The sequence below is a fragment of the Vipera ursinii genome (assembly GCF_947247035.1).
Source record: "Vipera ursinii genome assembly, chromosome: 2".
In the NCBI taxonomy this organism is placed as follows: domain Eukaryota; kingdom Metazoa; phylum Chordata; class Lepidosauria; order Squamata; family Viperidae; genus Vipera; species Vipera ursinii.
The window spans coordinates 5,823,110-5,838,305 of record NC_139513.1 but is presented as its reverse complement, the minus strand read 5'-3'; the positions used below and the strand labels follow the sequence as shown (position 1 = coordinate 5,838,305).

General features: G+C 48.9%; 1 protein-coding gene across 6 annotated transcripts in view; it reads right to left on the bottom strand.

Annotated features, from left to right (window-relative positions):
• Positions 1-11,898, bottom strand: part of LOC310635909 (major histocompatibility complex class I-related gene protein-like) — a 29,322-nt gene extending 17,424 nt beyond the window's left edge. For 3 of the 6 annotated variants that reach the window (XM_083355285.1, XM_083355282.1, XM_083355284.1), the window contains exons 1-3: positions 11,796-11,887; positions 6,294-6,637; positions 866-1,141 (exon numbers count right to left, since the gene is read on the bottom strand). In XM_083355285.1, the coding sequence (XP_083211411.1) occupies positions 866-1,141; positions 6,294-6,600 (583 nt within the window). In that variant the 5' untranslated portion in view covers positions 6,601-6,637; positions 11,796-11,887. Of the gene's footprint in view, positions 1-865; positions 1,142-4,964; positions 5,106-6,293; positions 6,638-7,192; positions 7,316-11,795 lie in introns of those variants that run through there. The other 3 variants (XM_083355283.1, XM_083355286.1, XM_083355287.1) reach the window with 3 other exon arrangements.
• Between the last annotated feature and the right edge of the window lie 3,298 nt (positions 11,899-15,196).

The window sequence follows — 15,196 nt, the reverse complement described above, 5'->3', positions numbered from 1 at the left end:
TGGGCTGTTTGGCCTGGAAAAGAGCTTCCCCTCCACTCTGGCCGCTCTCCTTCCTCCACCAGGGGGAGCCCTCTGGGACCAGCTCTGCTCCCCTGAGAGGCCAGCAGGGGGCCTGGAGGGATCTGAGGAGATCCTCGGGGATCAGGGGCAGAACAGGCAGATCTCTGGGGTGTCTGTCTATGGGGGGATGGGCAAGGAAAGGGCAGAAGAAGGGGGGCTGCACCTCCTTGGGCTGAAAGGAGGGAAAATGGCAGATGTTTGTGGAGAAAGTTTCTCTCAGCCCAAAGCAGCCTCTGGTGATGCAGATATTTGCTTGCAATCTCTCCCCTAAATCAGCTCCCTTGAAGGTGAATCTTGTGCCCCAAAGATGGCAGAAGGGGGGGCTGCAGAAGGAGGTCTCCCCCCTCCAGGGCAGCCCCACCAAGAGGGCAGCGCAGGAGTCCAGCCTGAGGGATCAAGGATGGGAAGCCATGATGGCTCTGAGCGACTCAGGAAGGGCCCCAAATGGGGGTTTCTTTCTTTTCTCTCCTTTTCCCAATCAAGATTGAGAGGATCCTGGAAGTGATCCTGTGTCCCCAGTAAGACACCCCCCCCCCCAGTTTGGCCTCCTGGCATATCCTTCCACCCGGAGGAGCAGGACAAGCTCCTAAGCTTTTGGGCCCCCTCGTATCTTCAAAAAGGGGGTGAAGGAAATGGATCTAGTCAACCACAGGTGGATCTCCTTAGGATCAGCCTGCTTTTTTTGGGGGGGAGGCCTGTGATTCCCTTTTTCCCCCACAGAGAGGGACCCCCCTCCCTTCCCTCCCCTTTCTGTTCTTGGGAAGGGGAATATGGGGCAGGAGGAGCCACCCGACCCATCGCTCACCTTTGTTCTGATTGTTGCGAAGCCTCAGAATCTCCAGACCTTGTCTGAACGAATCCTCACTGCCACGTGATATCTGGGTCTCTCTGTCCCAGTATTGGGGGTCCTCCTTCCCCACCTTTTCCATCCAGGAGACTCGAGGCTCCATCCTCCGGTTGTTGCTGTCGTAGTGAACAAAGACCTGACCGTCCACGGACCCCACAGAGACAAAATGGGGCTGCCCCTGACTGGGCTCCGAGATGGAGGAGTAGAAATACTTCAGGGAGTGTGAAGAGGCACCTGGAAGGGACCCAGAGGGGCAGAGTTAGGGGCCTCCAGTCAAGGACCCTCATCCTATGGAGGCTTCAATCTGAGGCTCTGGGGGGAAAGAAGGAAGGAAGGAAGGGAGGAGGAGAGGAGGAGGAGAAGGATAGCTAGGAGGCGAGGAGGAAGGGGGGAGAGAAATGGGGAGAGGATGGAAGAGGAGGCAGGAGGTGGAAGGAGGGAGCGACTGAGAGGGAAAGAAGCAGCTTTTGGGGGGGCTGAAGGGTTGGAGGGCAGGGAGGGTGGGGTGAGAGAGAGGAGGGGAAGGTCAGGTCCCCCAGACTTTGTTGTTGTTGTTAGTTGTGAAGTCGTGTCTGACCCATCGCGACCCCATGGACAACGTTCCTCCAGGCCTTCCTGTCTTCTACCATCTTCTGGAGTCCATTTAAGCTCACGCCTACTGCTTCAGTGACTCCATCCGGCCACCTCATTCTCTGTCGTCCCCTTCTTCTCTTGCCCTCGATCTTTCCCAGCATGAGGCTCTTCTCCAGTGAGTCCTTCCTTCTCATTAGGTGGCCAAAGTATTTGAGTTTTAGCTTCTGGATCTGGCCTTCTAAAGAGCAGTCAGGGTTGATCTCCTCTAGGACTGACCGGTTTGATCGCCTTGCAGTCCAAGGGACTCGCAGGAGTCTTCTCCAGCACCAGAGTTCAAAGGCCTCAATTATTTGGCACTCGGCCTTTTTGATGGTCCAGCTTTCACTGCCATACATTGCAACTGGGAAGACCATAGCCTTGACTATAAGCACTTTTGTTGGCAGGGTGATGTCTCTGGTTTTTAGTGTGCTGTCTAGATTTGCCATGGCTTTCCTCCCCAGGAGCAAGCGTCTTTTAATTTCTTGGCTACAGTCCCCATCTGCAGTGATCGTGGAGCCCAGGAAAATAAAATCTGTCACTACCTCCATTTCTCCCCCATCTATTTGCCAGGAATTGAGAGGGCCGGATGCCATGATCTTGGTTTTCTTAATGCTGAGTTTCAAGTTTCAACTTTACCTGCCCCAACTGTACCCTCCCCCCTTCCATCAAGGCTTCCCTCAGACCCCCTTTCTGGGTTGCTCAGTCTCTCCCCACAGGAAGAAAAGGGGGGATTCCACCCCCAGAAGCTCAAAAGCAGCAGGAAACCCCCCATCACCCCAAATTTCCATTCACAGGGGGGAAAAAACAAATTCTGACTTCACTGAGAGCCAATATGGATTGTTAAGAGATGCAGATTTGAGGGGTCCTTTTATACGACGGGGGAGGGAAACAGAAAAGGGGGAATCCAGGTGAGACCAGAAGCCGTGGAAGCCAAAGGGGGAACTCAGATACGAGGAGGGAAGGGGGGGGGAGGGAAGGGAGCAGCAATGAAGCTAGGTAGCCCCCCCAGTTGGAAAATTCCCCCTCCTTTCCCAGGCATCTGAGCAGGAATCGGCTTGGAGCCTGGGACTCAGAGGGGGGCTCACCCTCATTCCACAGAAAATCCCACTGTGATTATCCAAACATTTCTTCCTCTCAGCAACCCAGTTAGGGCACAAAAACCGTCATTCACAGACCATTTCAATGCACCAGATTTACTCTGAATCTCCCCCTTCGCTTTCCAGAGAAGTTGATCAGAAACTTCTCCTCCTCTGCTTCTGATCCTGCACTTTCTCAGCAGAAAGAAAGGCAGAAATGCCCTCCCCCAGCGGGGGTGATCTTGGGAAGCTCTATCGTGCAAACTCCCAACCAAGGAGCATCTAAGTTTTTTCAGCCCTTCCTTGGATTGGAGAAGAGACTAAATTCACAGGACATAAAACTATGGTAAACTTCAGTAACAATGACAAAAGGAAATTACATTAAGTCACCATTTAGTTTTCACTGTCAAAACACGGAAGAGACTCTGAGGCTGCCCAATGAACAGAAAAACATCTGTGGATTAAACAAATAATAATAATCAAAATGAATAAAATGCTGCTGGGAAATTGGTCTCCATTCTGAAAGCTCTTCAGGTCAGAAATTCTACCGGGGCACCAAAGTGTTTAAAGATCATTTTCAGGATCCTTCACGGGACTTATTTGGGCAGAACCCAGGTCTGCATGGAAAAGGGCAGGACCTCCAAAGCCCCCCAGAGAAATAAATACAGGCAGTCCTCGACTTACGAACATAATCAAGTCCACATTTTTTGCTGCTAAGTGAGACATTTGTTAAGTGAGCTTTGCTCCATTTTACGAATTTTCTTGCCACAGTTGTTAAGTGGATCGTTGGAGATGTTAAATTAATAACCCCGTTCTTAGGTGAATCTGGCTTCTCCATTGACTTTGCTTGTCAGAAGGTCGCAAAACGGGATCACTGCAACCGTCATAAATATGAACCAGTGGCCAAGCATCCAAATCCTGCTCAGGTGACCATGAGGATGCTAAAATGGTCATAAGTGCTTAAAATGGTGATAAGTCACTTTTTTCAATGACATTGTAAGTTTGAATGGTCAATAAATGAACAGTTGTAAGTCGAGGACTAACTGTAGTCCCACTGCCCAGTCCCTCCAGTATGGTCTCCCAGTCCTTCCCAGTCTCCCAAGGCAAAGGCCTCGGCCTCCTTCTGCCTCCTCCTCCCCACAATCCCAGCCACTTCTCAGAGCTTTTGGGTAGAGGGATCCCCAGATCCACTTCCTGCTCTGGGGAGATTTCAAACAGATCAGAGCTTTTCTCCAACAGAAGGAGGGGGGATCAGACCCTCCCTGATCCAGAACCCGCTTCTTCCCCTCCTGGGGCTGAGCAGTGAGGGAGTCTGAAATCTGCCTGAGAGGAGAAACGTGTGAATGCAACGCAGGTTGGGCGTCCTCACAATCAGGAATCCTCAGGTCAGGAAGGGCTGGTCAGTTTGGGCCTGTCTGTGTCCAAGCAAGCCCTTCAGTTCAGGCTCTCCGTCCATCCAGGCGGGCTTCTCTCCTTCCGCCTCCAGCCCAGACTATCCGATCCTTCAGATCCGGAGACTTTTGGAAATGCCTTTGGCAAAGCTGCTGCCTTGAGAGTTTCTCTGGGGAACAACTAGGGACACCACAAGACCTCCTATCCGGTTACTAAGGAATAAGAGTAAACTTTAAATCTTTTTGATTCTGCAAACTCTCCCCTGCTGGGGGCTCCTGAAATGGAAGGAGGAGGATTTTGGGTGGAATAATCCCCGCCTGTCCTTGAAAAGCTCTGGGGATATCGGGGTTTAGGACAGGTTGGAGGGGTGGGGATCCAGGGGAAAGTGACAATCAATCAGGGTGATCTTTGGGAAGACAATTCAAGGAGCGCTTCTCTCCAGACTCTCCTCCTGCTGCATTCCCAGGACAGCCTTAACCCGAGGGCTCCGGGGCTCCAGCCTCCTTCTCTGCCAATACACGGAAGCGAGTGGAGAAACGAGCCGGGTCCTCCCAGCACCAGGAGCCACAAAGAGCCACCGAGCCCCGCCAGAGGCAGGAAAGAGGCGACCCAGGCGGAGGGGTTGTGCGAAGGCAGCCAGGAAGTTTCTGAAACTGACCCGGTCCCTGCAAAGGCCGCTTTCCCACAACCTCCACTTGGGGGGAGGGAAAGACCTGCGCTCGGGGGCGCCCAGGTAGACTTGACTGATCTCTGGAGGGGCCTCGCTTGTCCTGATCCCAGAGGGGCTCTCCTGGGGGGGGAGGGGCAGCAAAGTCCCATCCGCGCTTTGGGGTCCCTTCTGAGAGGGGCCAGAGGGGGAGCGGACTAGAAAGAGGACCGAATCGGGATTCTCTTCCTGGGAATAATCTTTGGGGGGAGTCGAGAGACAAGAGGGAGATTCCCTGGATGGATTCCCACCGGGAGATCAAGGGACTCACCGAGGCAGCTCTCCGGCAAAGCGACCGCCACCCACAGAAGGAGCGACAGAGAGCCCAGCGCCATCCTGGCCGCGATCCTCAATCTGCGATCCGCTCTTCAAGAAGTCGCAGGTACAGAAAAATGTCCTCCGGAAGATCAACAACGCAACAACCCAAAGCAAAAGCCGGTGATTGGTCGATCCTAACCAGTAGAAAAAAAGGGATGCCCGTGTCGTCACTGTTGCTAGGCAGACGTTCACGCGCAACCGGCTGCACAGGCGGGGAAAGGAAAGCGAAAGTTCCATCAGGAAATCCCCTTCCAGGCATTCCGCCTCTTGGGGTGAAGGGCAGAAATGGGGGGCTGGGAAAAGCGGGAGGGTGGCAGCCTGGGGGAGGGGCGCAGGCGAGGGGGAGGGGAGACCCCCCCAGAGTCCCTGGCAGTGGGGGAGGGGGGGAAATCAGGTGGAGCTACCAAAAATGCCAGTGCAATCTTGGGCTGCATCAACCGAGGGGCAACATCAAGAGAAGACAAGATATGATCATGTCCGTTTATCCTGTACTAGTGAGGCCACCCTTGGAATGCCGGGTCCACTTCTGGTCCCCACGACTCAAAAGAGATGCTGGGACCCCAGAAAGAGTCAGAGAGGAGTATCAAAGGTGATAAAGGAAGGTTAAACGGCATGAGGAAACACTGAGAGAGGGAGGTATGCCCAGCCAACCGGACAGAAGAATTTTTTTTGGGGGGGGGGAGTTGTCTTTCTCTCTGTGTGTGTGTGTCTCTGTGTGTCATAATAACTGTCTTTTCTTGAGTGGCTGTCACAGAGAAGAGGAGATTGACCTCTTCTTCAAAGCCCCAGAGGTGAGGACAAGAAATAAGGACTGGAGGCTTGGTAAAGAGAGACCCAACTTAGATAAGATAAGATAAGATAAGATAAGATAAGATAAGATAAGATGATAAGATAAGATAAGATAAGATAAGATAAGATAAGATAAACTTTATTGTCATTTTTTTTTACTGTGGGCACAACGGCACACATCAAAAATGAAATTTAGTTGCCCGCTCTCAAAGTGGAACACATACATGACACACACCTAACCATACTATATACACATATGTATAGACCCACACCCCTACATATACATAACAAATAAATATTAAATACTGTCCATCTTGAATATATAACGGAAGGTGGAAGTCTGAGAGTTCACAAGGTTGATGCTGTAGGGAATGAAACTGTGGCTGAATCTGGATGTTCTGCTACGGATACCACGAAGCCTCCTCCTCCCAGAAGGGAACAAGGAAAACAGGTCGCGAAGAGGATGAGTAGTATCCTAGATAATCTTACGGACCCTGCTCAAGCAACGCTTCTGTGCCGTGTCCTGGATGGGAAGGAGGGAACAGCCAATGATCTTTTCGGCCATCCTCACCACTCTCTGCACCGCCTTCCTGTCTGAAGCAGTGATGCTTCCAAACCAGACTGTGATGCTGTATGACAGGATGCTCTCGATCGTCCCCCTCTAGAAAGTGGTCAGGACAGGGGAAGGAAGATGTGCTTTTCTCATGCGACGCAGAAAATGCAGCCACTTTCTCACTGTTGAGCGACCAAGCCAGCCTACTTGTTAGCTGCACACCCAGGAATTTGATACTGGTAACCATCTCCACCGGTGAAGCATTTAAGCACAAAGAAGTGTGGCTGTTAAAGGAAAATAAATAAAGGTTATTCTTTTATAAATTGTATAAAATGTAACACCAATAAATTGTATCAAATGTAACACTAAGATGTGGGGCTATCTATTTCCTGCTCAGGCAGGGAACTCACAAATGGTAATCAACAAAGTTCTTTTGAAATGTTAAAAAGCTTCAAAGAAGATAGGAACATCCCAAGGTTGCAAGTAAACAAGATAAGATAGTGACGGATGTAAGGAAGTTGTTACAATAAGTCTCTTGAGTGTAAAAAGCTTCAAAGAAGAACTTTTAGAAATGTAAATGACTTCAAAGACTAACTTAAGTTTCTTAGGGGGGCATGTATGGAGAAAAGAAAGTATAAATGCCTGGTTTGAAACTTGCTCAGGGCGCTCTTTGAACCCAATCCAATTTGGGAAGGGTCTAAGAGGCCGCGTTTGCAAACCCTTTCTTTCTTTATTATTTTCTTTATTATTTTCAATTTTCTTTTCAATAAATCTTTGCCTTTGTTAACCAGACTTGTCTTTGAGTTGTGAGTATCAGATTTGGGGCTTTTAAATCTCACACTGTGCAAGAGGCTGAGTTGATTTCCCATTTCTTGTGATGAACAAAGTATTTTCCGGGCTTCAGTCATCTGCTTTCTTCTGCAGTCACCTTTCCTCTGAGCATGTACAGAGTGGAAATTCGGCCCTGTCTGTGGGGAAGAGGAGGGGATAAGCTAATAGCTCAGGAATATAAAATATAGAACATAACAGAATATCAAACAGAATATAAAATCTTTCAGATCCAGAGAGTCTCAGCCAGGCGGGGCCTAAACATTTCCGTAAACACGGATGAACTGGAGATTGGTGCCCCCTGCTGGTTCGTGGCTTTGCAGTTTCTCCTCCCAATTCTCAAAGGCAGTCAGGAAAAACAATCCCAAAATCAGCCAGAAGTTACCGTAATCAAACTGTGTAATGTCAAGCCAGCAACAGAACTGATTAAATTACTTCCCAGACTGTCTAAGCTCATCTTTACTTTGCCAGCTTCCTTGTGAGATTGACAAAACTACAGACCTGCAGCAGAAAAACTCTTGACGATGGTGGGATTAAGAAGGTTTCGCTCTTTCGAAGCAAGTACATACTTCCCTTTAAATATATTTTTATTATAACATCAAAAATGTTGTGGGGCCACATTACTAGCTGGCCAGGGCTGGATGTAGTCTATGAGCTGGGGGTTGGGCACACCTGAAGCCCACTTTTTAGGCTCCTAAAGATGGCAGCTCCTGAAGGCATCTGGGAAGCCCGAAAGGAATTGGGGGGAAAGTCCCAAAGCTTTCCACTCCTCCTCATCCAGAAAGCATCCACTATAATATCCCGAGGGAGACGAAGCTGGTTTCTGCTGCTCCTCTGTTGGGGAGATTCTTGGGGTGGGGAAAGACTTTTTGGGCTAACCAGAAACAAACCATGGCTTTGTGCCATATGGGAATGAAGCCTTGAAGGGCCACAAAGGACTATTTGCCTTAACAAGAGCAGCAAGTGGCCCAATCTGATCTGCAAACTCAGAATGTTCTTGACCTTTGAAATGAGTTTGATATTTACCGTCTCTGCAAGGCCCTAGAGAAGATGTTTCAACCGCAAGGGACTAAATTCTTGGATTTAAAAGTAAACTGAATGTTTGAAAAAAACCAAAAGGAAACGTTGAAATGTTATTACATGTGGTTGGGCTTGAGAATGAGGAAGGCAGCCAGAAACTCTCAAATCTAAGAGAAAACCTCCTGTAAGTACAGTTTTAGAGAGGCTAAAATATATTTATATTTGTAACTGCTGTGAAGACTCTCTACATGGGGCTTCCCTTGAAGACCACTCGGAGGCTCCAGCTGGTACAGAATGTAGCCGCGAGAGTTGTCTTGGGAGTTTTCCGGTACTCCCATGTTACACCTTTGCTCCGCGAGCTGCATTGGCTACCGGTTGTCTTCCGGGTGAGGTTCAAGGTTTTGGTAATGGTTTTTAAGGCCCTACATGGCATGGGTCCGGAGTACCTCGGGGATCACCTGCTGCCGGCGGCAACTTCCCTCCGCCCTGTGCATTCCCACAGAGAGGGCCTCCTCAGGGTCCCACCGGTCAGAGAATGTCGGCTGGTGGCCCCCAGGGGGAGGGCCTTCTCTGTGGGCGCCCCGGCTTTATGGAATCAGCTGCCGGTTTTGCTCCGGATGGCACCTGACCTTCGCTCCTTCCGACGCGGTCTGAAGACCCATCTATTTGAACAAGCCGGCCTGGCCTGATGGGGGATGTGCTGGGGTTTTTATTGGGGATTTTTATATTATTTTACTGATTTTAGCTCGGGCTCTTATTTAATTCTTTTTTAATTTTTGTATTCTGTATTTTTTATGTGCCCTGTTCACCGCCCTGAGTCCTTCGGAGAAGGGTGGTATACAAATATAATAAATGAAATGAAATGAAATGAAGAATATGTCTTTTTTCTTTACTTTCTTCAACTTGTTTTCTTTTCTTGTAGCTTTTGATTTTTCTTTGATTTCTTTCTTTTATCTCCTTTATGTTATTTTCTATTCATTTTTATCTTTTGTTGAAAAGATAAATTATATAAAACTATATAAAAAAATTCAAAAGGCGAACAGGATATCAGAGATCATTAAAATGGTACTGAAAACATGGAGGCTAATGTCACAAAGCCTTACCACATCTGGAATATTGTGTGCAATTCTGGCCACCAGGCCTCCAAAAGGCCAGGAGTTTCTCAGAACTCAGCCATTTGGACTTCAATTCCCAGAATTCCCCTCACCCGGAAGAACCCCATTGGACCTTTCCACCCTTGGCCCCACCCCCCACTGAGTCTGATTGGAAGTTCCTGCTGCCAACTCCCATATTGGGTGGGGTTGGGGGGTGGCTCTGCTGGGGTCCTCTCCCCCAAACTCAGCCTCTGTGGGGAGGGTCCTGTCACCTTTAAAGCCCCACTGAGGAATCCAAGATAAACATACAACATTATTTCAGTTTCTATCGTGCAAACTCCCAACCAAGGAGCATCTAATTTTTTTCGGCCCTTCCTTGGATTGGAGGAGAGACTAAATTCACAAGACATAAAACTATGGTAAACTTCAGTAACAATGACAAAAGAAAATCATATTAAGTCACCATTTAGTTTTCATTGTCAAAATAGAAACACGGAAGAGACTCTGGGGCTGCCCAATGAACAGAAAAACAACAGCTTGTAAGTGGATTAAAAGAATAAAAATAAATGAATAAAATGAATAAAATGCTGCTGGGAAATCGATTAAGCTGGAAAATCCTCCAAGGCCCCTTCTTGGTCTCCATTCTGAAATCTCTTCAGGTCAGAAATTCATCCGGGGCACCAAAGAGATTAAAGATCATTTTCAGGATACTTCACGGATCTTATTTGGGCAGAAACTGGGTCTGCATGGAAAAGAGCAGGACCTCCAAAGCCCCCCAGGGAAATAAATGCAGGCAGTCCTCGACTTACGAACATAATCAAGTCCACATTTTTTGCTGCTAAGTGAGACATTTGTTAAGTGAGCTTTGCCCCATTTTACGAATTTTCTTGCCACAGTTGTTAAGTGGATCGTTGGAGATGTTAAATTAATAACCCCGTTCTTAGGTGAATCTGGCTTCTCCATTGACTTTGCTTGTCAGAAGGTCACAAAATGGGATCACTGCAGCCGTCATAAATATGAATCAGTTGCCAAGCGTACAAATCCTGGTCACGTGACCATGAGGATGCTAAAATGGTCATAGGTTTTTAAAATGGTGATAAGTCACTTTTTTCAATGACGTTGTAACTTTGAACGTTCACTAAATGAATTGCTGTAACTCGAGGACTACCTGAACACCCACTGCCCAGTGCCTCCAGTATGGTCTCCCAGTCCTTCCCAGTCTCCCAAGGTAAAGGCCTTGGCCTCCTCCTCCTCCTCACAATTCCAGTGGCTTCTCAGAGCTTTTGGGGAGAGGGATCCCCAGGTCCACTTCCTGCTCTGGGGAGATTTCAAAGGGATCAGAGCTTTTCTCCGACAGAAGGAGGGGGGGATCGGACCCTCCGTGATCCAGAACCCGCTTCTTCCCCTTGTGAGGCTGAACAGTGAGGGAGTCTGAATCTGCCTGAGAGGAGAAACGTGTGAATGCAACGCAGGTTGGGCGTCCTCACAATCACGAATCCTCCTCAGGTCAGGAAGGGCTGCTCAGTTTGGGCCTGTCTGTGTCCAAGCAAGCCCTTCAGTTCAGGCTCTCCGTCCATCCAGGGGGGCTTCTCTCCTTCCGCCCCCAGCCCAGACTATCTGATCCTTTAGATCCTTCAGAGTTTTGGAAATGCCTTTGGAAAAGCTGCTGCCTTGAGAGTTTCGCTGGGGAACCACGAGGGACTCCCCAAGACCTCCCATCCGGTTACTAAGGAATAAGAGTAAACTTTAAATATTTTTGAGTCTGCAAACTCTCCCTTGCTGGGGGCTCCTGAAATGGGAGGAGGAGGATTTGGGGTGGAAAAATTCCCGCCTGTCCTAGAAAACAGCTCTGGGGATTTTGGGGTTTAGGACGGGGTGGGGGATCGAGGAGAGAGTGAAAATCAAAAGGACCGATCTTCAGGAAGCTTATTCAAAGCAGCGTTTCTCTCCAGACTCTTCTCTTGTTTTGCATTCACATGGCTCACCTGCAGCAGCCTCCGCGTCGGCCAATACACGGAAGCGAATCGGGAAACAAGCCGGGTCCTCCCAGCACCAGAAGCCACAAAGAGCCACCAAGCCCCCCCCATCCCACCCCACCCTCCAAGGCAGGAAAGAGGCGACCCAGGCGGAGGGGGTTGTGCGAAGGCAGCCAGGAAGTTTGTGAACTGACCCGGTCCCTGCAAAGGCCGCTTTCCCACAACTTTCATTTTCAGGGAGGGAAAGGGTTGCGCTCGGGGGCGCCCAGGTAGACTTGATTGACATCTGGAGGAGCCACCCTTGTCCTGTTCCCAGAGGGGGGTCTCCCGGGGGGGAGGGGAGAGGGAGAGGCAGCAAAGTCCCATCCACGCTTTGGGGTCCCTTCTGAGAGGGACCAGAGGGCGAGCGGACTAGAGAGAGGACCGCATCAGGATTCTATTCCTGGGAATAAACTTTGGGGGGAGTCGAGAGACAAGAGAGAGATTCCCTGGATGGATTCCCACCGGGAGATCAAGGCACTCACCGAGGCAGCTCTCCCGCAAAGCGACCGCCACCCACAGAAGGAGCGACGGAGACAGAGAGCGCAGAGCCATCCTGGCCGCGATCCTCAGCCAGATGGCTCGAACTCGCAGGCTTAGAAAGACGCGCTCCGGCTGATCAACAACGCAACAACCCGGAGCAAAAGCTGGTGATTGGCCGATCTCAGCCAGTAGGAAAAAAAAGGTATGCTTGTGTCGTCACTGTTGCTAGGCAGACGTCCAGGCGCAACCGGCTGGACAGGCGTGGAAAGGAAAGCGAAAGTTCCATCAGGAAATCCCCTTCCAGGCATTCCGCCTCTTGGGGGGAGGGGCAGAAATGGGGGGCTGGGAAAAGCAGGAGGGATATCTGGGCCTGGGGGCGAGGGGGAGGGGGAGGGGAGACCCCGCACAGCCCCTGGCAGTGGGGGGAGGGGATCAGGTTCAGCTGCTGAAAAAGCCAGTGCAGTCTTGGGCAGCATCAACTAAATGTTATTTATTTTTTAATCCCATTTATATCCCGCCCTTCTCCGAAGACTCAGGGCGGCTTACAATCTAAAGCACAAGTCAATGTGCTTAGCAAATAGCCTTCATTCTATGTATATGCCTGCTTATTAGGGCTTTCGCCCCTCCCCCCAAGCGGCATTATTACACAGTCAGCTTATTGCCCCCAACAATCTGGGTCCTCATTTTATTTATTTATTTATTACATTTTTATACCGCCCTTCTCCCGAAGGACTCAGGGCGGTGTACAGGGCAATAAATACAAAAAACAGGATACAAAAGTTAAAAGCGAATTAAATAAATAAATGCCCAAAGTTAAAACAATAATTAAGATATATTAAAACCCTAACCCATCAGACCAGGTCAGACTGCTCAAATAGATATGTTTTTAGATCGCGCCGGAAGGAGCGAAGGTCGGGGGCCATCTGGAGCTCAACCGGCAAGCGGTAGGTCTGGCGCGCCCACAGAGAACGCTCTCCCCCTGGGGGCCACCAATTGACATTCTTTGATCGGAGGCACCCTGAGGAGGCCCTCTCTGTGGGAGCGCACTGGACGGAGGGAAGTTGACGCCAGCCACAGGTGTTGCCGTAGGTAATCCGGACCCATGCCATGTAGGGCTTTGTAAGTCATTACTAACACCTTGAATCTCACCCGGAGGACAACCGGCAGCCAATGCAGCTCGCAGAGCAAAGGTGTAACATGGGAGTATCGGGAAACTCCCAGCACAACTCATCCTACCTCGGAAGGATGGAAGGCTGAGTCAACCTTGAGCCTGGTGGGACTCAAACCTGCACTAATTGCAGGCAGCTGGTGTTACTTAAGGAGGCATTAGCCCACTGCTCCACCAAGGCTCTAAGGTCCCTTCCAACTTTATTTATTATTATTATTATTATTATTATTATTATTATTATTATTGTTGTTGTTGTTGTTGTTGTTGTTGTTGTTGTTGTTGTTGTTGATTTTGGTGGTGTTTTGTTGTTATTGTTATTATTATCATCATCATTATCAACCGAGGGGCAACATCAAGAGAAGACAAGAAAAGATCATGTCAGTTTATCCTGCACTAGTGATGCCACCCTTGGAATGCCGGGTCCACTTCTGGTCCCCACGACTCGATTCTGGGACCCCAGAAAGAGTCAGAGAGGAGCAACAAAGGCGATAAAGGAAGGTTAAACGGTATGAGGAACCACTGAGAGAGCAGGTATGCCCAGGCTATCTCATAGAAGAATTCAGCGGCGGGGGGGGGGAAGGGGGGGAGAGAGATTTCATGATAACCCTCTTCCAGCACTTGAGGGGCTGTCACAGAGAAGAAGGGATTGACTTCTTCTCCAAAGCACAAGGCAGTCAGACATGAAATACTGGGTGGAAGCTTTTTAAAGAGAGACCCTAACCTAGAAACTTTCTAACACTGAGAACAATGAATCAGTGGAATAATTTTCATCCTGGAATTGTGAGTGCTCCATTGCTGGAAGTTTTCAAAAGTAAGACAGGAGAACTGTTAGACTGGGATGGTGTTAAGTTTTCTGCCTGGATTTGAGGATTGGACTAGGGAGACCTCTTTCTAGGCCTATGATTCTGTATTTTAGGCCAAGAAACCCCAAATGGTCTTCACTCTGGATGAAAATGCTCAAAAGCTTTTGTGGCATCTTCAAGCACGAAGATATGTTTTTCCATGGAAAAATGTCAGAAGTATCAAATACAGTATATAAATTCCCTATTTCCTTTTATTCTCAGGCAAAGCCATGAATCTTTAGCAAGCTCTTTGGTTTTCCCACAATAAACTAACATGAAGACATGCTAGCCTGTGAAGCAAAATGGGCCTAGGGGTAGGCAACCTTGGCTCTTTTATGACTCATCGACTTCAACTCCCAGAATTCCTGAGCCAGCATGGCTCAGCTTGGAAACCTCACTTTCCCCTCAACGTGGCTGGCTCAGGAATTCTGGGAGTTGAAGTCCATGAGTCATAAAAGAGCCAGGGTTGCCTACCCCTAGCTTGAAGCTTGAGAATTGTATCTAGGAAGGTCTCTGCTAGCTGAAAACTGGTCCTAACCAGAATTTACTGATATGATAGCAACTTTAGAGACAACCCCTAGGAACTAACAGTCATAAAAGGTTATTTGTATATAAGGGCCAGGGGCGATAGAATTAGGGGAGTGGGAGATGTAATGAGGGACGGAGATAATGTATTCACCTCAGAAGTTTTGGATAGGTTGTGAGGACAGGATTACAGCAAGATTACTAAGACAATGAAGAAGAGGTGGGAGGTAAATTTGTAACGGCAATGGGGAATATAAAGAACGAATATTGAAGATTTAAAGTGTGTCCACTGTGTGCTTGCATGCATGAGGAGCACCCCCTTTACAAGTACAAATAAATTACCATTGTTTTCTCTTGGAAGTTTTGGCTGGTGATTGTTTATTTCAACTAGACAATGAATCCCACGTAAGGCTGTTGTTAGTTGCGAAGTCGTGTCCGACCCATCGCGACCCTATGGACAACGTTCCTCCAGGCTTTCCTGTCCTCTACCATCTTCTGGAGTCCATTTAAGCTCACGCCTACTGCTTCAGTAACTCCATCCAGCCCCCTCATTCTCTGTCGTCCCCTTCTTCTATTGCCCTCAATCTTTCCCAGCATTAGGCTCTTCTCCAGTGAGTCCTTCCTTCTCATTAGGTGGCCAAAGTATTTGAGTTTTAGCTTCAGGATCTGGCCTTCTAAAGAGCAGTCAGGGTTGATCTCTTCTAGGACTGACAGGTTTGATTTCCTTGCAGTCCAAGGGACTCGCAGGAGTCTTCTCCAGCACCATAGTTCAAAGGCCTCAATTCTTTGGCGCTCAGCCTTTCTTATGGTCCAACTTTCACTGCCATACATTGCAACTGGGAAGACCATAGCCTTGACTATACGCACT